The following is a 26,131-nucleotide window of genomic DNA, read 5'->3' as shown; positions in this document are numbered from 1 at the left end:
ATAAATCTCCCATATCTGCCATCAACAGTATGTAACAAATGTCCTCCTCTCCCCCATTATTTACCCTACAACGCTTCTACCCTGCTGCAAACCAATAAAAAAAGAATATCCTGTTTCATATTTCCCAGCCTGATGTATCCTTGCACTTTAGACTGCAGCCAGCCTCAGGCAGACAGAATCCTTTCTATTCAATATAGACTTATATTGACTTTTGCTTCCTCCTGTCGTTTCTCAGGCTAATAGCACTGTGACACAGAGAACACCCTTGAGTTAGGGGTCGAGGGTGGCGTGCTGCCGCCTTTTCTGGTAAACATTTATATTCTCTGATATATTAATGCTCATTTCCCGACAGTCTGCTTGCACATTTTTCATCGCCTGAGGTGAAGGTGATTTTCCCATTTTGGGTCACGCTCTGTCACTTAGGAACAGACGATTTCAATTCATCTCGGTTCACTGTTAGGTCGCCCATAATGTAGAGGTGAGCTGACCACCACAGAGACCTCACTGAGGACGAAGCCTGGGATGTGGAGCCTTACTAAAGCGCAGGATGGGTGGGAGAGGGGGCGTGATCGCTCATGCTGGTAGGATGTCACTTCAGAGTGTGGATGTGCTTCCTGGTCTGGTATTGAATCCTGACAGCACCATTGCTGACCGGCTATAGTCCCGCTGGGTGGCATAAATTTGACTGTAGCATTGTAATGGTAAATGGACTGCATTTATATAGCGCTTTTATCCAAAGCGCTTTACAATTGATGGCTCTCATTCACCAGAGCAGTTAGGGGTTAGGTGTCTTGCTCAGGGACACTTCGACACGCCCAGGGTGGGGATCGAACCGGCAACCCTCCAACTGGCAGACAACCGCGCTTACCTCCTGAGCTATGTCGCCCCCATTGTCTGGGGAGGGAGGGATTTCAGCCAGTGAGATGACCCTGTCTCAGTGAACACCACCAACACCCTCTGGTCAATCGAGCGTATAACCATAACCCTGAATTGTTATGAAGTTTTCACTATTCAGTTTCAAGCAGTTTTGGTTCTAGTAGTTCTACTTCTACTTTTAATATTCTTCTTCAGTCTCAATGTCTCACCTAATTAGAACAGAATTTTGGATGATATTTGAAGTGTGGAGTTATGTAAATTGTGGCACTGATCCCAGTCTCTCAGGGACCCCAACCTGCCTGTCAAAGTCATTCTTCAACTGGAACAGCTGCCCAAAGGCTGTACGCATGTTTGAAATAAGTGGTGCAAAAGCAGAATACCTCCTTTTTCTGGCATAGATTTCTTAAATGATAAAAGGAAAGAGCAGTTGTGTGGGAATTGCCATTTTGTTTCACTCTTATTAAAACATAATGCTCATTAAATCAAAAAGGTTAGCTGATCACTATTAAGCTACTTAAACAACTTCCTGGAAACCTAATTAATTTATCTATGCCTGAGGGGTCATTGCAGTTACAAAGTCTCTCTCACTCCACAGCAAAATTTATATGATACAAGCAGACATCGTAATATATTTAGTTCTTTTGCTGTTTGGGAAATAATATGGCAAATGACAGGGCATTAAATATTCTTTTGGCGTTTAAGCAGTACTTTGCAGTACAATTACACAGTACAATTTAAAGAATCCTTGAGCCACTACTGCTATACTGCGGAATTGAGGCAACTGACTTTGTCCTCCATCTTGGAAATTTGTACAGCACAAGAAATTGTGTCTCAAACCCTACAGACCAAGCTGTGCTAACCATTATAGCTACTTTGCCTTGTACCTCTCGTACACCCTCAGATTGAGCACACATGTCCTACTGTGACATAAGGTTCTATTCTTTTGAACGTGCAAATGCATTTTCCACCTTCTCTTCTGATCATTCTCTACTATTATTTGAATTCCTTGTTCTGGCAGTTTTTCTAAAAAGGACTTTTGAGTGGTTCAGCCAGCTAAGTCACTGTTCCAGTGGCCATAGTATTGGAGCTGTGCAGGAGCACAATGTCTGTGCTCCTTAGCTGGTGGACTGCTTGATGAAAAGCAACAGCAGGTGACAGGTGTTTCTAAAGAAAGCATGTGCTTCTCCATGTCTCCTTGAATTGACCGAGGAGGTTGCAGCAATGAGCACAAGAATATAAATGCAATTAAGCATTCGGGGAAATTAGGGGAATATATGTATAGAAGTAGAAATAGTCTTTCTTTATCTTCTTCACTGTCATAAAAGGAAACCTGAAAGGTGACTTACAGTACGTGAGATGAAAGACATAATCCAGTCTGTCACATCATATCAGATGGATTACTAAAACCTTTTTACCACTAAAAATGTGGTATTACACACTACCTCTGACAACCAAATGTTTCCCATCTACCATTGCAATGCACATTAAACCAAAAAAAAAAAAAAAAAAAAAGAAAAATCTGAAAGCGTAAGGATTAGAATTCTGTATCTGGAGAGTGAGAACTTGAATAAGTCTCTTTTCTCAAGGGGGGGCTGAGCCCTGGCAGCCAAAACAAAGGTTGTGTCAAAACAGCTCAGCTTCACCTGCTAAGCCAGTTCCCCTGGTTGAACTGCTGATCAATATTCATCAGGCTGACAGCCAATGGACCGCAAATAAATACCTTCCCCGGGGTCACGTGGGCCTGACTCAGACCATGAAATCCCCGCCCCCAACCCACTCCTCATGGCATCAGTGATGGCAGCTGCCTCCCCACCAATCTAAAATTAACAGGGTACCCTTGGCATAAACAACTTGTTTACGATTAGTGCTGGTGGCAAGCAACAGAGAACATCAAAAACAAAATATTACCGTCAATATGCTGTGTGTGTGTGTGTGTGTATGTGTTTTGTGTGTGTGTGCGTGTGTGTGTGTGTGTGTGTGTGTGTGTGTGAGTGTGTGTGTGTGTGTGTGTGTGTATGTGTGTGAGTGTGTGTGTGTGAAAGTGTGTGTGTGTGTGTGTGACTGTGTTGTACACTGCTGTGGGGGTGGAATGGGGCTGGTGCAGATGCAAAACCTTCTAACAAGACTGCACAAAATTCTTAAAGGAATGCAAACTGAATTCTTTTAGTTAAACATTTATCCAATAGCACAACAATATGCACATTTCAACTTAAGAACAGATATCCTAGAAGGTTTCAGAGAAATATTATTTACTGCCATTATCCATTCATTTGGTCTATTGGTACTCATAATTGCCAATAGCACATGTTCTCTATTTAGAGGACAGTGTGATTTTAGCATCATCTGAACAATCCTTCACCAGTGTATCTCGCTTAATGTTTGCACTCCTACATCTTATGCACAGGGCATGTTTTCCCACCGCACACATTTTACAAGCACTACACTGCTCCATTAGAACAGAAATGAGGTGCACAGATTCAGTCATGCTGGAAAAATGAGAGGAGAAGGGATTCCTCAGTGTAGTATGAACCCTGGCAAGCTGGCCCTTTTCACAGAGATCAATGTTTTCTTTTAGAAGGAAATAAGACTCCGCACACAATTATTACTCTGCAAATCAATGGTTTCTCCGCAAGGTAAGCAAGCTGATATTAATTCACTTTTGGGGTTATGTGATGCACACTTCACTGAAAAATCTAATTACAGTGAACCGATCAATCCCTTTAAACACCTATTACCCATGTTTAGGTGACTTCTAAAATAACATTTTGGGCTGGCTGAGAGAACATTTAAATCCTTAGAAATCCCCCCCACCACCAATCTGTTGAGTGGTAGGAGGGATTTCTAAGGATTGGATTAGAAGTGTTGGGACGTTTCAGGATATTTAACATGGTGGTAATCTAACACAGTATATTTACCAAGATTAGGGTTTGATTTAGGGATTGATTCGGGATAGTGTAATTAGGGTTTGGAGCCAGGGTCAAGGTTAGAGTGACCATGTTATTTAGGTAGCTGGAAAACTAAAATTGTATCACCTCCATGACACCCAAAGATGGAATGTGCCAATATAAAAGTATACAGGCAGACCAAAATTGTAATGACCCTTTTATATCAGAGTACATTAGGGTCAGGGCTAGGTAGGATTAGGGGCTGAATTTGGGCCAGAATTAGAGACCCAGGGCAGCAATAGGATTGAGGGCTGGGAGTAAGTCTAAAGCATAGGGTTAGGGTTAAGTTGCTGAGGGTACTGGTGCATTAATTAGATGTTTATGTAGTAATGGTGACAGGTTACCAAAATGTTAACCTACGTGTCAGCATAAATTATGTTACATATACTTTCTCTACAGGGTACAAGGGCAAGTGTAGTAGTAAATGGATGGAAAATTCATGGTAAATTAATTGCATTGTGTGTTATATTTGGCACCCCCTAGTTAAGACTCCCTTGAACTAACTGTAACAAAGAATGAGTGTTTCAAGGATACTTGTCACATGACTCATTCACCAACATTATTTCTGTTTGAAACATCTAGTTCGTAGTTCAGCCTGATTTATGTTATGCAATTATAAAATGGAGCATTCTGGTTTGACTGTTGGCTGCTGTAACTGGGGATGGTAAACCAAACAAACTGCCATCTACAGAAGACAATCCTTTGTTTATTGACATGCTCAAAAATAATTTAGTTAAAGGCATTCTGTTCTGCATAATTCAGCAGTATGAAATCCCCTGCCATACATATCTTGTCACCATAATCTAGTATTAAATTTGGAATCATTAATGTTGACTAAAGGGTCACATGTAGTTTATATTTAAAATTACTGGGGCCAGAATCTTACATGTTTTATTCTACAGACATTCATGTAGTGGAACATTTATGCCTGCGAGACTCACCTGAATATCATATAAATCCATAAGATAAGAGCAGATATACATGTATACTGTAGCATGCATGACTACAACAAGTATTAAATACAGTATATATTTAGTTATACTTATTAACATAATGATTAGGAAAAGAATAGGAAATTCTTGCAAGTGTTTTGCATGTAGTGATGTTAACTGGAAGGTGCACTTGGATATGTGATAACTTGAACTTGATAAGATCACTGTGTGTTTCACTGTGTGAAACGGTTATGATTTGAATTCAATCAGTCATGGAATGCATTGGGTCCCATCTCATTCAGCATCTTGTCTATTATTCTCAAAATTTATGCCATTTACTTCCCGTACGCCAACCCCCCACCACCCTCTCTGCACCGGATCATCAATTTTAAATATTTTATGGAGCAGAAGAGCTGTAGGAAGGGAGTAAAACGTGACTGGAGTATAATCTCTGCAGTGTGGAGGGAGTGCACTTTAAGCACTTCAATCTGCATCAGATATCTTATCATCCCCAAGTCAGTCTGCACAGAGAATTGAGAGACTCAGACACATTTTATTGGGTGACCCTGTCATGGCTTGTACCTCTCTCTTCATATTTCATTCTGATGAGTGACCTTGGCAACAACACACGGGGGAGGGGGGGAGGTCTAACTCGCCCACATCTCTCTTTCAGAAGTTTAAGCTTTCAGTATGACATGGACAACACAACCATCCCACTACATTACCGATGACCTGCTCCCTCTGTCAACTACTGAAAATAAGGACCTTATTACACCATACTAAGCTGCAAGCACCTGAGTCAGAAACTTATTCCACAGCGCACTTCTATCATCAAGGATAACATGAGCACAAATGCAGAATACATCTATCTTACTGGGGACATCTGGTCCAGCAGGGGCATGTGATCATGACAGGTCACTTCATTTTGGATTTTGAACTTCACAGAGTCCTGCTGGTTTGTGAAAGTTTCAAGGGAAGAAACAGCAGAAAAGGATTTTTTTGAGAAATATGAGAATACCATTGCCTTCTACAACACTATCAGCAAAGTGTGTGTCGTTGTGACTGATAATGCTGTAAACATGGTGAAGAGATTCATTCACTTCGCACCAGTGGAGGTTTGTGACAGTGACACAGATGATAATGATTATGAGATCAGTGCAATTGAAGACCTGGATTTGTTTTACCACCCAAGAGAAGCCCCTGCTTTATCCACACTGTCCAGCTTAGGTTTCATGATGCCCTGGCACAAGCTGGCCCTCTAAAATTCACGGTGGCACAAGTTCAGAGGTTTACATCATTTGGCTACAAAAGTACAAGGCCAATGGAAAACGTTGAGGGTCATCTGAAGCTCCAGGCTGCAAATGCAACAAGGTGGAACAGCCAGCTGAAGATGATGAGGGCAATTACTCAGAGCCCCTCACAAGTTTTTTCACAGCTTCAAGCCCCCATTCAGTTCACAACAAATGTAATCAAACTAATAAAAGTGCTCTGCGAGACGCTGGAGCCTTTATGAGGAAGCAACAGATCGATGCTCGGTTGATAATGCAGCAACCGTGAGTTATGTTATTACACGAGTCTTTGCTATGCTGTGGCAAGCATGAAACCAGACAAAATGATCATAACAATGCAATCTTCAATCGATAAAGGGCTGGGTAATTTTGAAGATATGGATTGGTTTGCAGATGGCTGCCACCCTGGACCCCAGGTTCAAACTTGACTGGTGCATGGGTGGAGAAAGGCACAACATCACGGAGATACTGACAAACAAGGTCCTCTCTGTCTCCCCACCAAAATCATCAACTGCAAAGAATCCCTGCGCACCACTAAAGATCACCTGAAAGTTATCTTTAACATTTTATGATATATAGTATTGATAATATACTGTATAAAATTACATGTAATCTCAGATATGTGGTAAGAAAAACAAAACAAATATTTTCACAGAATTTCATTAAAATAAATTCAACTTCCTGCAATTCCAATTCTGTTTTCTGTAGGTTTTTTCAAAATCCAATTCCAATTGCTCAGTTGAACTGGAATTGAACTGGGACTGGAGTTTATTCATGAACTGACCCTAACCCTGGTATGCTCGATGCAAATACATTTCTAAATAACAGAACAAGATGGGCTGGTTGCTTCTTACTTTGCCCATAGTGCTGGCTTGGTCCAAACGAGTCACCTGTGCCTTGCAAGTTCATTGGATTTGATAACCATCCAGGAGTCAAAAGCACAAATAATTGTTTTTCAGAGAAGGGGCTAATTTAATTAATAAATTAATTTAAATTAAAGCTCATTAATCAGTCCCAGACAATAACCAGCTTAAACTGTCTGATGTATTACATGCTTATGTGACAGAATATCACATCAGTGCTGTACACACCAGTCCACTGTAACTCTGGTGTGAGAAAAAGTCTTCATGAAAATATTTTGTGAATCACCTGAGCCTATACAAAATGCACAAAAAATGTATTACTCTGTTACTAAGTTATTTTGGATGCACATTTTCTTCTTGTGGCCATTCCAATATCATAGAGACATATGACATACGTTCATCTGAAGTCTTATTCCATTATATTTCAAAGAAGCCAATTTCTGAAGCAGTGTTTTCCCCCTGGACTGCCTTTAGTTTTCATAATTACAGGGATATTTGTATTGATCTCTCTACATTGTAAATGAATGTCACTGACAATAATCTTATCTTCAATGCCAGTATCTACTGATCTCGGAGCAGGCTGGGTCTGGCTGATTAGAGGTCCAGTTAACCTGCTCTCCTTTGCTTGTCAGGAGTGTCTCCCTCTGAATACTGATTGTCATTCAGGATACAAGTGACATCAGAAACGAATTTTTCTTTGGTCCCCTATTTTTGAAAGTCAGATCATAACTGTAGGTGCATCCCATTGCTGCAGTGTTCTCCATCGATTAGGCTGCGGACTACAACTGTGAGTATATGGGCACACCACTGCACTAGGACTGATTATATACAATCAGTATTTAAAATAAATACTGATTGTACAATAAATACTGTGCATACACACACTTGCAGACAATACTTCATTTTCTTCATGGAGATATTTCCCTAGCAGCATGCAACATTCACATTAACTGTATAAACAGACATTTGCACTAAGAAACATCCAATCATTCACACTACATAAGGGGGAGGGGGAAGTGTAAATACATAAATACAGATAAAAATTTAACATATTGAAGCCTATGATGTATCCACCTAATTAATGTACTGTATGCTTGTACACAAAGGGCCAAGTTACTTGAAAGAATTTAGGAAACATTGGGTAGCATTGCTTTGGAATACAGCTTGTTCAATTTGTGAGCTAAAATGACAATAAAGTACAATCTAATCTAATCTAATCTAATCACAATGTGGACTATGAGCAAGTTTGCCAGATCACATTATACTGTCTCTCTCTCTCAAAGGTGAAAATATAAAACTAGATATCCGACACTGCACTGAGACTGAGGGAGAGTCACTGCACAAATGGCACAAATATGCCAATAAAAAGATGTCTCACAGCCCTACATAATCTAGCACATGAATATTTTTAAATAACAATACAATTATTTGTCTCACTGTCCTACATAAGGTGGCACGGCTTATTAAAAAGATATGAAATCTCAAGCAAAAATGAAAACCCAAATATTCATTAATGAATGCCATATTCAAATCTTTTGAACTTTAACTGAAAATAGAGCAGGCAAAAAAAAACAAAAAACTGGAACAGGAGTAACTCTATTACGGGTGAGACTGATTACACTGAGGTTGTTTTTTATCAGTTCAGCCTGTTGAATGAGATATGGATTACTCTCGGCTTGCCAATGACAGACAGGCGTTGAAGGGAAATTAATTCTGGGTAATGAGACAGGGTCCAATAAACAGCTTTTATATTGACCATTCACCTATGCCAATATTCAACACAACAGAATTAGTGTAAGGAATGGTGTAGTGGTGTGCTTGCTGAATCTATATACTGTATATGCAAGCTTTTATTTTATTACATGCCCATGCAGTTTCTCTCTATATTAATACAAAGCATCCTGAATGAAAAGACCAGCTTTTAATAGCATTTATCACTGGATTTCATTAAATGGCTTGGCCAAAGGTATCAGCCATGTTAATGCTATCACCATCAGGCTAACAAACATCTTTGCATTACTCATTTAGAGTACTTTTGTATTAAAATGAAAACCTCCCTATTCTAGAGTGCCTGTAATATATCACAGATAACAACGGCCTTCTAAATTGTATTCTGGATGCTGACAATACTGTAAATTCAAATGATACTTTCAATCCATATTTCAAAAACTTGTATAGAGTATTAGAAGATTTCATTACACCTCTTTAATAAACAACGCTTCTTTTATTACAGGATTCATAAAAGTGTACAGGAAGATTGTAAATGCTGCCAAATGTTGGACCAAATGCACATTAGAGTGAGGTGAATGCAAATTTTAAAAAAAAGTAACATTCGAAAATGCAAATCTTTTCTATATAATGTTTTGTCACCGAACTTGTGCATTACAAAAAAACAAGACCCTTCATTAGGTTCTGGTGGGCACCGGCCAGCATTCACTCATACTTTTATCTGCAGTTTTTTAACCTAGTCCTTTTCTCCTCGTAGATAAAACCGCAGCTTCTGAATGATTGCAGAGCTGGTAAGAAAGCACATTTCCATTTATATTCCATTGAAAATGATGACACTTTTTTTCTGCCCCAAAGAGTGCTTTTTCAGAGAAGAAGGCTTCCATTACGGCTACACCAGGCCATTAGCCGGCGCCTGACTCCGGGGGAGGGTGGTCGTGCACGCGCCTCTGCCTTTATGCCACATGACACATATAGAGCTTTCCCACATGCCTAAAACATGTGGAAATTCAGTGACCTGGGACAGCACTAAAATATTATGGTTGTTTTAGTTGCTTTAGATTTTAACCCATATCATCCTGCATTGACTGCAGTGTGTAATGCGGTATGGATTGAGACTCTAGACACCATTTAATACATAATATTCAAATAGTTCAAAAAAGGTGTTGTTCCATTGCTAAGGGCCACCATTATTAGAAGGGAGCACTATTACTGTTGTTAGAGACCTACTGGAGTATTGCACAAAAAAAAGACTCAACTGGAAAAAGGCACATTTGCCCTATCAGATCTCCTTTCATGTAACAGCATTTGTACCTCAAAATAAAGAAGTTAGTTTCAAATGTAAACAGCTTTTTTACATACCTATTCCCCTTCTGGCCTCCCACGTGTCACCACATTGAAACCCAGCTTTTGAACAAATAAGCTGCTTAACAGCCTCCACAAAAACGTCTTTAAAGGCTGTTTGGACTTTCTGTGGAAAGGAAAAAATACACACCCTGGGGATCTTACATGCACATTTCAATTATTTATTTTACAATTTACTTGAGGGTTTCACTGTTCAAGAGAACAAAATAATTCTTTGTGATGTTAGTCTCAGAGGATACTACAGAGGCTTCCCCTGAACCCTCACACGTCAGCTAGTTCCCTGACCTAGGGTTATGCGTTTGCCACCTTCAATATGCCCATTCTGATCACTTCTAAAACAGCACACACACTGCTCTTCACACTGTCATCTCACATGGGTCTCCCTCTAGTTTTCAGGTCTTATCTTATTCAACATGGTTTAAAAAACATGGCCAAAATAGGAGATCCATCAGCCAAATAAAGTCTGGGTTTGAAAATACCTCTGCACTCAATAGAGCTACACTGATGTTTATACACTATGACACGAGATCATGTGGTCTATTCACTTCTGAAAGAAATGTTATCTAAATAAAAGCCGAGGATGAGGTAAAGTGGGGTTGCAGGGTTGGAAGATGTGGTTATTAGTTTTTATCTATTTTTTGATGCTAACATATTCATGCAATGTGCAGGCTGTCATTTACAGTGTATTTGGGTTTCATTTGTCAATTTCCAATGCTAAGATAAATTATGGAGAGACAAATCTATGTGACTATTCTTGGGGGGAAATGGGCCGAGTGTTCCGGGGGCTTTTCAGAATCTACACAGAGAGACTTGTAAACAAACAGCTCCTTTCTTTGGGACATGATTCACTGCAGGAGCCACTGTTGACTCATCGGAAGCGGCTTTGCCTGGCAGAGGGAGAACAGGAACGAGCCCTTCGAGGGTCTGTCATCCCACTATGCCGCGAGCGGAGGCTGAGCACTTCTGAGTGTCACTCATGTGGATTTAATGCCGAGCTTCAAGCCCGAAACGCAACGTTCCGTGCGGCAGATGAACTTTGACGTGTTTTTTTTAGGGGGGTGGGTGGGCGGGCTTCAAAGCCAATGCATTTCACAGGGAAATTCCCATACTCAGAAATCTCAGTAAACAAATGTGGCATGAAGAGAACTAGGTATGAACAATACTACACACTCGAGAAAAAAAAGAAAAAAAAAAAACATTTCACAAAACGTGTTACAGTGATGGATAACTTTTGCTAAATAAAGTCTGGGCTAAGATGAGCTGTACAAAAACTGACAGGCTCAATAAATTACCACAGAGAAGAGGCGCTACATCAAATGCAGACACAAAGGACCTAATTCATACTATATGGTTATTTTCATAATGATAGAATGAGACAAAGCCAGTATATCCAGACAAGGTGCACAGCTCTTAGTAGACCATTTCTGTGGTACACTATAAGGCATTGCATATTCCAGGGATACTCAAATCTGCTGGCTTTCATTCTTCATCTCTAATCAGAGACAGTCCTGAGAAGCCAGATAAATGGAATCTCAGGCCAGTCCTTTATATTAATATATTAATTAACCATCCAAAAGAAAGAAAAAAAAGTAGCAGTACTACTGGTGAGATTTGAGTATCCCTGGCATATATATACCTTTAACAACACTATACCGCACACTGTGTTGCACTGAGGGAAATTATCCCTGATCAACACTATTTCTGTAAATAGAGGGCTAGATTTAATAGAACAGAGGGTAAATAAGGGCCAGATATGCTGAGAAATAGTCGCAGCGAAAAACATTTGCGATATCGCTGTCACAGATACCGACACATTAATGACCGATTTGCCAAGACATGTTCTGTTTACGAAATCAAATAAATTCAACGCCCTCATTCATAATTTTGCGGTAGGAGTCACCCATAAAAAGGGTCAGAAACAATAAGGAACGCTTCCACGTCCAGATCACAATGTACTAAGAAATAGTGAGGCACAAATAGCGAGGGAACCACAAGGTGCAGGTTCACAACAGTGTATTAGCGCATAGGAATACAGTGCCAATGAAGAAGATAAAACAGAAGAGGATATAAAGAAAAGATGGCATGATGTTTGGCAGCGTAAAAAAGGAAAAACTTTACGAGGGCAAAAGACACAGGTGGTGGCCCAACTAATGAAAGAATATTAACACCGATAGAACAACGGGTGGAAAAACCCTGCAAAATGAGCACGTTGTGGGGGTGCAAGTAACAGAAATGGATGAACTTGTGATGGGAAGAAGGCCACAGATCGTCTGAAGGTAAAACTGTATTCACAATTCAGTATATACCATACAATATGCTTTCGCAAAACAATTAGTTAAATTCAGAACTGCAAATTTTCTGCTAACTGCGAGCTGATGACTTCAATAAAAATATTGCATCCTTTCAATAATAATAAAAACAAATTTCATACTCTATCTGAATATAAACGAGAAGCGATTAGTAGAAACGTGTGAAACATATTTTAAATCCTGTCTCCTTTCCAGAGTGTTATGCATCCGAGAATGTGTTCGTTCATCTCCACCCCATGCAGCCGATTTGACTGTGGAGCCCGACACCCTTCTCTGGCCTCCTGCTTATGACCTACAGGATATGTCAGTGCTAATTACTGCCTGCTTTCAGGAGTTATAAAGATTCTCATACAACTAGTGGAGTACCAATGAATTCATGCTTTAGGAATGCTTAATTGGCCTACATAATCTCTGCCCTGTTTTTGTGCATTCACTCCAGTTATACATATCCATGAACACATTTGACTGTACACGAAAAAGTCGCTGAGTGATGTAATCCTCACAAAGTACATCCTAATAAAAAATTGACCTGTTGCGACCATTTAGTAAATACGACGTAGATATTGTGACCTTGTAGCAACTGCTCTAACATCGGGGAAGGAGCTGCAGTCATTTAGTAAATACCTTTGGGAAATCATTTTTCAAAATGCTACTATATAGTTAGTGTAGGTATTTATCGATCGTGTAATCATAATAACACCTGACCTATCACTGCTTATTTCTCTTTCTGAGTCACAACTATACCAATTACAGAATGCCGCACACCATGGAAAGTGCTTCAAAGCTATTAATTCAGTGGACAATTTAATCGATTTGCCAATTTGACGGAGCTGAAACATGATCAATGGTTTGGAAATATTCTTATTTCTTATAATTGATTCTGGGTGTTGGCATGTTTGCAAGTATGCATGTTTCATCCTGAGAATTTTGTGTAGACTTGGGTGTGTGCGCATGTTCGAGTGTTCCCTTTAGCAGAAGGCCGACATAGGCGTACCGCCACAGCAGCTATTCTGACACAGTGCTGACTGATGAACCAAATGCAGCCCATATTTAAATGTGTGGGTGAGATAAACAGCCCTGTGCATGGGGAGCATTACTCAGGATTCAGCAGAGATGGCCTCCACTTTCATGTTGCACTTGTATCTCCATCATGATGCTGTAGCTCTTCATCATATCTCTCGTAATCATGCCTCGCGTCTCGCTTACGACTGAGCCATAACTTTGCTTACTTAGTCAATGCTATACTGTGAATCTGACTTGATGTTCATGGCTATGGATAACCAATACTTTATGAGAAATGTACCTTATCTGACCTGTATTCCGTAGTTGTACCAATGACCTTTGGTATGCACTTATTGTACATTGCTTTAGATAAAAGCGTCTGCCAAATGAAATGTAATGTAATATCTTGAGGTATGAACAGGCTGCGAGATAGAGAGAGGCAGAGGGTAAAACAGGAAGTCGTCCCTTTCCGAACGCAGGCAGCTCAGCGATGCTGCTCGGCAGTTTTCACGCTGGCTGGCTGCGTCCTGTCAGGCTGACGCCGGAGGCCTGTCCGAGGGCATCGACTGGGAGATGCACTCTGCTGCGCTGGCGGGAGCTTTATGACCACTGACAGGGCAGCCTTTAAAGCCCATTATATCTCTGCGCCACGGGCTAGCGGAGGGCTAGCGGAGGCTGCTGATGTCTGGTGGGGCTGAAATATGAAGGTAGACCTGAGGCTGCAGCTGATATCCTCTGGCCCTCAGAGCATTTAGCTGCCCTCTGGTCCTCAGTGCTTTCACACTATAACAGCATGTACTTTAACAGCATTGTATCCCTATTTCTCTCAGTTCCCCAGTTGGGAATACCTGATGGCAGTGTCTGTCAGTTGAGCAGGGAGCACACATACTGTGTGCTCCCTGCTCCCAAAAAAATACAACTGTCCTTTAAAAAATATTTTTTGATAAATCTATATAGAATGTTATAGTTTCACAATTAGCTATGATCATTTTCAAATGTATTTTAATCTTATAATATGTATACTATTATACTAAATACTAAATATAACTTATTTTATTGAATTTTACTCAAATAAGGTAAAATAGTTGTCTGAACCCTTAGAAACATGACAAATTTAACTTATCTTTGACAGTATCTTTGGCAGAATTTAACATTCAACATGAACAATGCGTACATTTTAGCAAACTGTTACATTTTTGCATATGGTGACCGTAGCTTGTGGTGACCAGAGCGGTTCACTCATATCTAAACAGAGTCATCAGCCAGCACTCAGAATGAACCTCCCACAGCTACGCAGTAGAACCTATGAGGCATTCATTCAGTTGGTACACTATTTGTGCAATAGCCTATTCGTTCTTTAATCGCACTGAAGAACTTGTCTTGTCTGAATATCTCTAATTTAGTACATTTATGGCACGCTGTTCCCACTTACAAGGTCATAGTGCTCTTTCCTCTCAAAAAGTTCCTGCCAGGTGAATAATTATTTTGAGCACACAATGTCCAGTAGCTCTTGTAAACAGCAACATCCCTGCTTTTATCGTAAGAATAGACCTCCACAACAATCTGACTCATTTACTCTGCAGCCCAGAGGATAACAACTGTCTGCAGTCTTGGAGCTGGAGAGGAAATGGGTCCCACCTGAGATGTGTGCGTTTGTGCGCGTGTGTGTGTGTGTGTGTGTGTGTGTGTGTGTGGAGGGGGGGCTTGATGTGGCAGGACTGGCATGCCATCCATTACTGCAGAGGAGAATGCTGCTCCCAGAGGACATCATTACGGTGATAAACATTTGGTGACAGGGAGAGTCCATCACAGGCTACGAAATTCAATAGCAAATATTATTTTGTACAGTTAACCAGAGTGCATACCTGTGGGTCAGCCAATGAGAAATCTTGGAGATCCCTCTAATATTGAATGATTTCTTCATTCCCTGCTGGCAATCATTTCTGTTTTTCAGTTAGGTCCATGTACTTTCAGCTATTCCTGTTCACAAACAAAGGAGTAACCATACGAAGACCATCACATAGCACTGACTGACATAGCACTGTCAGTTTTTGCTAGGAGAGGATATTGTTTCTTAAAGAGGAGCTACATCTGAGTGTTTCTAAAACATATCTCTACAAAAAAGATATTCATTTGATTTTTATTTAAAATACCTGCATTTATTGCAATTAGGTAACACAACTCGAGAACAAAAGATGACAACTGTGGACTACAAACCCCACCATAGTGACCTCAACCTGGGGTCTGCAGTGTTTCAGATTTACACTTGCATGGTGATAACCAAGTGCTTAGGAGGGTAGTTCTTACCTGCTTGCTTCAAATGTTAAGAAACATAAGGAGGTGTGTGTTGACAGACAACAGTAGGTGAAGCCACAGCTTTTGATTGATTGCTCTTTCTGCACACATTATCTCAGTTTGGGGTATTGGATGTGCTGTTGGACCCATCACCCAGCTGGTGAGTGAGCCAAGGGCACTCTCTAATTTGGCTATGTTACAGATGCAAGCTTGGCACTGAATCTCTGTAGACAACACTGATGGACACTAAGCCAGGTTGCCATTTATATTATAATAGAATGCCATAGATACAGAGGTGTCCAGATAGAGGGTTATTTGTCCTAATACTTAGCTGCTATCCAGTGTTTTTCCTGACATTTCCCATCATTCTTTGCACATTATATATTTATTTTAATATAGTAAAAAAGTATCATGATAAAAAAAAACAAGTACGAAACAATTAAAATGTCAGAAAAATAGTAAATGAGACCAGTTGGCTATGTTTGGAAATCCAAACAAAAAAGTACTGAAAATACAAAAATTGGATGTCACAAATATAATCCTTACAGAAACTAAAAGAAGTGAAAAAGAGAATTTTACAGTATGGAAATGTAGGATAAACCATGCCAGTTCATGGATCAGTGACATTTTTCATTTCAAACTCATTTGTCAGGTTACAGCAAATCAGTTTTTTAAGTGGTTGATTTGATTAATGAATAATGAATAATAAATAATGAATATATCAGACAGGATTAGGTACTCATGAATGCTAACTGATGCCAGAGAGTTAATGGTGGTGGGCTTCTTGGAGCAGGCTGTTGATCTCTCATTATGGAAATGATGTCTATCAAAATAAAATATGCATCCATGCAGGAAAATGGAGTCCAAATGCAGGAAACATCTTGAAGCAAATGATTGTTGAAATGTAAATCATTACACTATTGACTAAAATTGTTGAAACTATAAAATAACTTGCTTTTCTGGTAGTGCCAGCAATATCCTTATTTCCTTGTTGCTGATTTTATGACAAATTCTCTTTAGTCTCATTTAAGTTACAAATATGGTGTCAGCAAAGTACTAATGAAATGCAAACCACAGCACCTGCACATCAGCAATTATAATTGAAACTTTACCTGCGGTTAATTGTTCTATCTTCATACAATTATGCTACAGTGTTTGCAATTACAGCAGAAATTGTTCTGTAATTGATTGCTGCTGCTTGCCCAACTGCTATCTAGTTACAGTACTTCAGGTTTATTTTATGAAAGATCATCGCTCTCAGACATGCTGTAATGTTCACTTTGATTATTTCTGTTGGAAATATGCAAGAATTTATGTTTGGGCGGTATACCAACAACTTGTTATTTGGCCAACAGGCCGACATACCTGACAGTCTGACGCAGGCAATTTTGAAATGAAATCTCATCTCAGATGCCATAGAAAGTGTCAGACTATGATCAAAAATGGGCAAATGTTGTACATACACATACTATGAGTGTACGTGTAAAAGAGTGGGACAGATGTGGCTGTGAGTTTTAATGAGGGAGCAGAAGACATTTGAAGGACATGCAAATGCACCCTTTTTCTTCTAGCCTTTCTATTTGAAGACTCAAACCCCACCACAAAACAAATTGCTTCTGAAGACACATTCAGCTGTCAATCATGCCCACACAAGCCCTTGATCAAACAGCAAACTCCCCACTGTTTTAAAGACAGAGACTCCGCTGAAAAAACACCAGGCTGTGTTTATTTTGGAGCAATGCTCCCGATAAAAATCTTGCAGGGTAAACAGAGGAGAGAAGCCTTTGAGGGGCGTGAAGGCTTGCCTGTGGTGTTGCTCGGTGGGGGGGACTGGGTATCTCACATGTTCCGGATGAGCGTATCCTGTGGCGGGGAATGCTTGCTTCTCACGAGCACATCACAACCAGCAGGCGTCCTCCGACTACCTGCTTCTGCTCTCACAGGCCAAAGATGTGCTGCCTAGGTTAACTGTGTGTGTGTGTGTGTGTGTGTGTGTGTGTGTGCATGCGAGTGTGTGCAAAGTGTGTGTGTGTGTGTGCGCGTGCGTGCGTGCGAGTGTGTGCGTGTGTCCGTGTGTGTATGGTTTAGCTGTTGCTCGCCACAGGATGATGCAGCTACTCTAAATGAAAGTATGGTGTCATTGCTTGGAAGTACGCAATTTACATTGTGAATAGAAAACTCTTCAGGATGAGTCACATATTTTTATAAAACATCCATTAATGTAGACATTTATGGACGTAATTCAGGAAAAGGATGCTGTTAAAGGGTAATCGGGGGGGGGGGGGGGGGGATACCTGAGATAATTTATACAATAACTACCCCACACACTAATATATTATTACTCATCACACACTGAGAATTCTAGACACACCCAATTCCACTGCAGTTCAGTCAGAGCAGACTTAATAACTCCAATACTGAGGTACCCCATTATGTATAAAATATGGCTGTGGAACTGAGATTAGGTACAAAAGCTGCTCAATTAAAAAAAAAAAAAAAATTCAATTTCAGAAAATCTAACCTATCAAACAAGTCTGACACCTTGAAAACTGAAACAAACTGTAGGCCGACCACTACTTTACAGAAGATACTCTGAGATATGAATGCATTAAACAGTAATTGCACTCACTGTTTCAGTCTGGCTCCACTCACTATACTGTTCTGAACACTGCTTTTTGAGGTATGTGGAGTAGGTGTGTCCATCTCATTTGCATAAAGTATTTCCATGCAAATGAATTTGTACAGCATAGCTGTCTGGCTCATGAAACTCAGATCAAACTGTCAAACTAGGCATTTCAGATTAACTATAAATCAAGATTCAGCAATTACATGGCCTATTTCTCACCTCAAATATTTTCAGAAACATATTTTAGTGGATTATTTGGGTGGAATATGAGAAAGTTTATGAACAGGCTGCCACGTTTCCCCGGTTTGAAAATGTTTGGCTGAAACAAATCTAGACAACCAGGTTCCAGCTGTGTCCTGTCATATTAAAAAGTAAACATCACAGAGTGGGGTCAGAGTGGATTGCAGTAAGCATTTTTCAAGCATTAGAGGGCAGCGCCAAGATGTTCTCTACCAGTTTTTTTCCGCCAAATTACATTTCAGAAATGTTTAAATAATAGCATGGATTAAAGTCTTTCATTATAAAGTAGGCATATAAACAAGTTTACAGCTACAAAGAAACTGTGATCTAGGTGTGTCACCCTTTATATCTGAACACCCTTCAAATCTGAACATCCGAGATAATACAGAGTAATAAGGAGTAACTGCATACATTACATCTAGTTCCATACCTCTTTGGTGAAACAGGCAGTCCATATCTCCTGAAGCTTGCATATCCATGGTTCTATTCTACCAGGAGCACTGAGAAATAAGAGGCACAAACAGAAAAGATGGCCGCCAGGCTATTGTTTGTCTCATGGGGTTTTTTAATTTAAACATAGTATGCTGTATGACAAATTGAAATGCTGACCAAGAAGATCCCACAGTTTTAAAAATAAAAATGTGAGAGATAATCATACAGAGACTGAATTTAAATTACACTTCTAATGAAAGAAGCAATTTGTTTCCAAACCCCTGGCTTGAACATTAACATTAGCAACACAACGGTAATGTTCCTCCATAACACACATTTATATATTTTTTTTTGTTTGTTTAAAAATTATATTTAGCACATATTCACCATGAACAATCTCAGAATCAACCTTGGAAAAAATATTACTTTACCTCAGAGAAAGAATCAAACAATTCTCACAGTGACACTTGAAGTTTTTAAATAAACTATGGGTTTACTTGGAAGAACATTTTACAATTCTTGATTGAAATGTCATCATAAAAACAGAAAGAAATACAACAAATTGAATTGGTTTTGCACGAGAATGATCTAGCTTGTCAGCTATTACTCAAGGGACCTTTCAGACCAATGTTATATTCCATTGTTTGTTACATTTTTTAACATTTGTTTTAGATTAGTTCAAGACACCCAGTACCACTGCAAAATGTTTTTTTTTTCAGGGAAAGGTATCTCTTCAATAAGGCAAATGATACATGAACCATAATGATTTTGTGTGTAATTATAAGCACACTTAACAGGAAATCCACCATGACATTCCCATGTAATCTCATTGAAAACACAACAGATTCATTTATCTTCCCAGTCCTTCAAAGATAAACGGTTGAGAAACACAAGGTCCGACACGAGGCCAGGAGTAACACAGTGCAGTACACTTGCATGAATGATTCATGCTAATTCATGTAAATCATGTCTTTGATCAGGCTGGGAAAGCCATCTGAAATGTTCCCCACATACACAAATCCACCCAAACACACACAGAATTAACAAGTTACTGTTACACCTCATATGTGTCATGTGACCTGTGGCAGCTGCTGAAATGAAATCCATATATGACTTTATCTTGTTGGACCTCAGGGGGTTTTGGAGTCTTTTCATAATAATTATAAGTAATTAGTGTCCTGCTTTGTGTCTAGCTCATCCAATAGTCATTGCATTAAGGTTTTTAACATATAGTTTCAAATGGGAAATATTTAAATATTTTAAAAATAAGAAATTCAATAACAAATAAATTCAATAATAAAAATTGAATTAAAATTTCAAAAGTATTTTTAATTCTAATTAGTATTATCATTTTGGAGTCAGTTGGTTATGCATCCTAAATCATCTCTATATTCTTTATTGATGTTATTCTCCTGTAAATATAACTAATCATTTATTTTAAGGGATCATTTAGTTTTAGAGGCTAACATGAAAAATGTACGGTATGTATATTACAAATAATTCAATACTTAGTGCTGAACAATATTAGGGAAATCTGTTTCATATCTTCTATCTTGTTGTAGATCACAACTGCATGTGTTTCTGAAGATCTAGCAGAGATCAAGTGCCAAAATACCACAGGAGAGATCTTTCACCTGGGCTAAAGGTGAGCTGTACCATGGTCTCAACACAGGATGTGACCTTGAAGCCATTATGTTGATAAATACTTCCATGCGTGTGCACACGCACGTGTGTATTGTAGGGCAGGACATTCACAGTGAATGATGTTTGGATACGGCAGTAGGGATTTGGCGCTTTTGGCCAAGAGACGGAGAGCCTTAAACTAGGGGGATGAAATCCTGTCGGCCATTTCGTACCATTTGTGCAGAGAATTCAGAAATGTCTGGTGTGCCCGCAGTGAGAGAGAGTTTCTGGGCAACGTTTTCAGACAAATTACTGCAGGGCTGGGGGGGAAAGTTGAGCACCTGAAGCGCGTTACACAAGCCAGACTCTGAGTTCTACACTACAGCACTGTTCATTTTTCCGAGTCGCTCAGTCAGCCTACATGACAGCACGTCCTGGGATCTCACTGCAGCCATGCCTCTGGGCCGTCTCTGAGCCCAAATGGGAACCATATTCCCACCGCTCCACAGAATAAATGTGTTTCTTTGGCAGCAGGAGCACGGAAATAAAGAGAGAGGTTCGCTGTGCGGATTCGGGGATTCCCTGACATAACGACAGCCTGCTGGCCATCTCATATCTTCTCCTGGAGGAAATCAACCCCTTGCAGGGACTGCGTTTGCCAGCCACAGAGGGACAGGTTATCACTGTCATCCTGCCGGGTGCAGGCAAGCAGTGAAGTGCTCATTGGAGCGACCTCATCTCCAAGTTCACACAATGCCTATGGAAAAAAAAAAAAAAAAAAACACCACCAGGACTCGGTATGTGTAGCGCTTATCGTTTCAGTCATACTTCTCATGGATTTAAGCGTTAGAGTTAGGCGTGAATGACCGTCTGATTTTACTTAAACTAAACTTCCTGAGAAAACCTATCCTAGCAAGTAGTGCAACCCCTTTCTCAGTCTATGTATAGAGGGAGGCTTTGTTAAAATTACAGAGCTTCACCTCAAATAATTTTAGGTGTCCTACAACGTTCAGATTTTGGCCGGCAAGGGAACAACTGCACGCTCTTCAACAGATGTGGAGGACACTCATCTGTCAGATTCCATTGCACTTTAAGCTCAGATGCTCAACATTGTATACAGCTGCAGTTAGTAAGTAGATAGTGCCAGGAGATGTGGTGAGAACACAGGCAACTGTTAATGTGAAGGACTCTCACCAGATTACATCTCTCTAAAGAGGAATAAACTGAAAATGTGCATGATTTCACTTTCATTTCAGATCAACCCGGGCACCACAGTGACAATACTGTAAAACCACCTTATTACATAATTAAGAGGACCAAATTCATCAGACAGTGAAAAAACACAAACACGCATGCGCGCACGTAAACACACACAAACACAAATACCTAATTCACAGTGCCCATGGCATGACATTTTACAGGCAACACATGGGTTTTTGTCGGGCGCTCAACTTTTTAATTAAAGGTTTATTTGTGATAAACCCATTCGGAGCATTGGCGGCTGTGCTTTCCTCAGACTCAATTCTGTGTACGGACTCTTGCCAAAACCACATTTTCATTTGCGCCCAGGGAAATTTAAACCCTAATCCAGTATTGGACTCGCTTCCTGTAGAGAAGGTGCAGAAAAATCAAAATGGAACAAAAAAAAACAAAAAAAAAAAAAAAAGACCCCAAGAACGTTATTGCACAGAAAGAAGGCCGTGCTCTCATGTTTATATTTCCCCTCTCCCCGCTATCTTTGCACGTCCTCTCTTTTGATGAGCACGGAGTCGGGCTGAATCACCGTTACGCAATGTGCATTTACACAGGACAGATGGAGGCGTTTTTAAAATGGTAATTCAACCGCGGAATAAAAAAGGAACACTCGGAAAAGCTTAATGGCAGCGAAAGAAATACCTGCCAACAGCACGGAGGACGACGCACCCTTTTCTCGTTGCGGGTGCACCACCTGCTTCAAGGACGATGCAGTGGGGGCAGGTGCCCTTGCCAGTCAGACAGAGTTTATTCCAGCAGTCATTTGGCGGGAGCGCTTAATAGCACATCCTCAGAAAGAAGATTTGACCACTCCTCCTGACAACAGTAGGGTGCAATTAGAACAGCGCAGCTCGCCGCCCCCGTGGCCCTGCTGCGTAATACGGTTGCAAAAAATAAGCCGTTTTCCGGACATTTGACAAGACATGAGACAAAGTGCATCTTATAATACCGAGCAGCCGTTACAGGAAAACAGGCCAAAAGGAACACAACAGCGGTCACACAAGAATTCACAGACGTTTAAATCACGAGAGAGGCGTCACAGTAACTGTGAGTCGGATGGGATTTCAGTGAAACACCACCCGCAGTAGGATGAGGGGAGAGAAGAGAGGGAGCCGCACAGGTGCGTCACCCGTGGAGGCAAAATGCATCTTTTCTGGAAGATTCTGCAGCAGCTACACTTGTTCACAGTGCAAGAGAGAAGGGGGTGGGGGCACTGCAGGAAATTGATCTGTCGTCCAGCGCCCTTCATCTGTGAATCAGAATTTACGATTGTGACATGAGCCTTGCTCATTTTTCCCCTCTCATTAACCAATCCGTGGACCCTCCTGGGCACAGCCATTCACAGTCTAACGGCGGGGCGGGACTGTCTGGGTGAAAATGACATTGAATCACTGCAGATCAAGGTCTTTTCGTATTTCTCTGCTAAAAAGGCAGAAGCGGGGAACGTTTTCCCTTCCAGACTGGTCACAGGTACAGTGGCACTACTTCTGTGCTCCACGTTAAGCAAAGGCGGATTTGGCGATGACTCCACACCTGTTAGTCAAATTAGATTTCCGGGTAGACTCTATCAGATGTGGGTTTTTGATGTGTCGTTCACTCTTCAAATTGAATTCACACATTCTTGCTATTTTATTTTGGTTTTCCAAGTCAGAGTGTTTTTTATGGCCAGTCAACAGAGTAGAGGAAGAGAGGATGTGGTTGCTGTGATGGAGCAGAAATGGCACAAGGAGGGGGGGGGGTACTGGTTTGTGGGGGCTGTGGAGTAGGCAGGCGTATGCGCATACTTTTGCATGTACATGTGCCTGTGCCTGTGCGTGTGGGTGGGTGTGTGTATGTGCAGGTGTGTTTGTCTGTGTGGATGTGTTTGTACTTGTGCGTACGCGTGGGTGTTCGGGGGAGTGGACCCCCCTCATTCGGGCCCACGACCCTCGTCCGGCAGCCCCACCAGAGCACAGCTCTGCTTCCACAGCTTGGCCTGCAGGTCCTCATCATATGAGGCATCTGAAGACTGCGCACGTCGCCCGTTGTACAGGTAACACCCGCCCACGCCCTCCATCTCCAGGCTGGCCGCGGCGTAGATGGATGTGGAGGCTCCCTGGGCCGGAGTCTGGGGGGGAAAGAGAGAGGTGTGTAAAACGGATCTGCTACCCCAGTGCCAAACAGGCCCAAATCCAGCATTGACCTGATGCCAAGTGCAGGTTACCGCTGTGCTAAATGGATGCTAACCCAGCGTTAGTCCAGGGCACACCAGGTGCTAACCAAATGGTACATTTCCACTGACCCAGCGCTGGGGTTGATTCATGCAGTGAAGCACAGTGCAGGCCAACCAAAGGCACAGTTTAATAAAACATCTAGATTTTCACAAAGCATACAATTTCTGATAAAAAAAAAAAAACTTTTTACATCAAACAGAATCACCACTTTAAGATCTGATGCATTCATTAGATAAGATTCAACTGCACAGCATAAGAAAATTAACTGGAGAGGGAAGATTTCTTCATTTATTTTCTGCATCCATTTGATTCACCGTGTCCACAGACCACAGACTAGGGTCTAGGTTTAAATTGTTCTGAAGCCATACAAAGTAAAAATTTAACACTCAAACACTGCGTATGCAAGAATATTACAGCAAGCATTCTACTAACATCAATTCCAGCATTAACATAAGGCCCCAGTTTTTCTCCAGGGAAATAATTTAGCTAGGTGTAATATGGGACATTTAAGTATGTCTATTAAGGCTGCCTGATAAGCACTTGGTATATCACACTAAACACTTTCTCTGAGGATTATACGAAATGACTTCCAAGCAGCAGTAAGCCAAGCAGTACATGTTATCATCATTGTATGAATACAGATGTTTTCAGGACATTGGCCCTGTATTGCAATGGAAAAGAAGCATCTGCTGACATCATGTGTGCTCATTTACATGTTCCTGAACTAGAGAGTCGCATTACATAGCCTCCAGACTCTGAACAGTTAAACAGGAGCTGACTTTACTTAGAATTCACTTTTATTCATTGAAAAAGGGATCTACTAACAGGATTCAACACTATAATGGCAAACTACTTTTGAAGCATTCACCTAAGATGCCGCCTCCATCATGATGATCAAGAGGCAGGAGGCAGAGGCTGTGAATCTCGAGCTCCTGGCGTTCCTCATCTCTCGGATTAGTACAGGGCCTGAGGCTCAGTCATTGATATGCAGACTGCGGAGAGCTCGCTACAAAGCACAGATAAGCCCTCACGGATCAGTTACTGTGGATACGCCGAGTACTGGATCCATTGTGTATGAGGACTGGTCTACAGAACACCCCCGCCTGGGGAACAGGTACATTAAACAACAGAATGTCCCAATGTTCCAATGTGCCAATATGCGATGGACTACAGAGCCGACACCTGGCCTCCCAGGCCTGGCCTGCGGTCGCAGCTGTCTAAGCCAAGCTTTTCATCTGTGCAGTCTTACTTTCTCCCTCCAGGGTCAAGCAACACACTGCTAACGCGTGGCCTTCAGCGTTATTCAAAAACTCATCTTAACTTAGGTACCAGTAGCTTAGAGACTAACCTAAACTTAATAGTAATTAATGTGACAAGACAGAGCCTGATATCTCAAACCTACAATATGCTGCTGTATAACTGGAGATAGATATTCACGACTGTCTACACGTTCTTAAAATGGTTTAATGCCCAGCATGTAAAAGAGGATGCCTACTTCATATTCTGAAATGTCAAACACCCTCAGCAATTTACTCAAAGACAGACACTAAAGGAGCACACAGCTACAGTACCATCATAAATGCATAGAAAGATTCTGATTACTTCTACACAAGAGAAGTCATTACACAAAGCCCCAGGACAGCGGTCGGGGCAATCGGGAAAACGTAGTTGTGACGCAACACAGCGACATAATTTAAAGGCCAATTTGAAAGAGTGTCCTATTAGTCTGGGAGGTTTGGCACTTGTCAACACTTTGTTTTGACATTGACATTCTCAGAGGCAATTTCACAGGAGAGCTGATGGCGTGCATTTATAATGTACTGTGCGCCAGGATCCTTCGCTCTGTGGCACAGATAATGCAGGAGCAACACGTAACCCGACTGCTAAAGCGGACTCGCATAAACATACCATAATGACCAACCACACATCGGGAATGGATACCTACCAACATTCACTTTCCCTGGCTTAGTAAATATGAACATGCTGAGCGCTATAGTTGCTACAGCCGTTGATTATTTTCTCTTCGTCCATCTGTTTGTAGCAGTATTCGCTCATTCTGTGAAGCTCAGTGCCGTAACAACAAACACACAGAGATCCGCGTTACACCACTTACAGCTTGCTCCATTTGGAGGGAGGGAGACA

General features: G+C 40.9%; 1 protein-coding gene across 3 annotated transcripts in view; it reads right to left on the bottom strand.

The window, feature by feature from the left end:
- Positions 1-19,011: 19,011 nt before the first annotated feature.
- dhrsx (dehydrogenase/reductase (SDR family) X-linked) overlaps positions 19,012-26,131 on the bottom strand; it is a 71,610-nt gene continuing 64,490 nt past the window's right edge. For all 3 annotated transcript variants that reach the window (XM_035393384.1, XM_035393385.1, XM_035393382.1), the window contains exon 7: positions 19,012-23,883. In XM_035393384.1, the coding sequence (XP_035249275.1) occupies positions 23,686-23,883 (198 nt within the window). In that variant the 3' untranslated portion in view covers positions 19,012-23,685. The remainder of the gene's footprint in view (positions 23,884-26,131) is intronic.

This window comes from Anguilla anguilla, chromosome 15, assembly GCF_013347855.1.
Source record: "Anguilla anguilla isolate fAngAng1 chromosome 15, fAngAng1.pri, whole genome shotgun sequence".
NCBI classification, from domain to species: domain Eukaryota; kingdom Metazoa; phylum Chordata; class Actinopteri; order Anguilliformes; family Anguillidae; genus Anguilla; species Anguilla anguilla.
The sequence above is the reverse complement of the archived record's forward strand: the minus strand, read 5'-3'. Positions and strand labels throughout refer to the sequence as shown.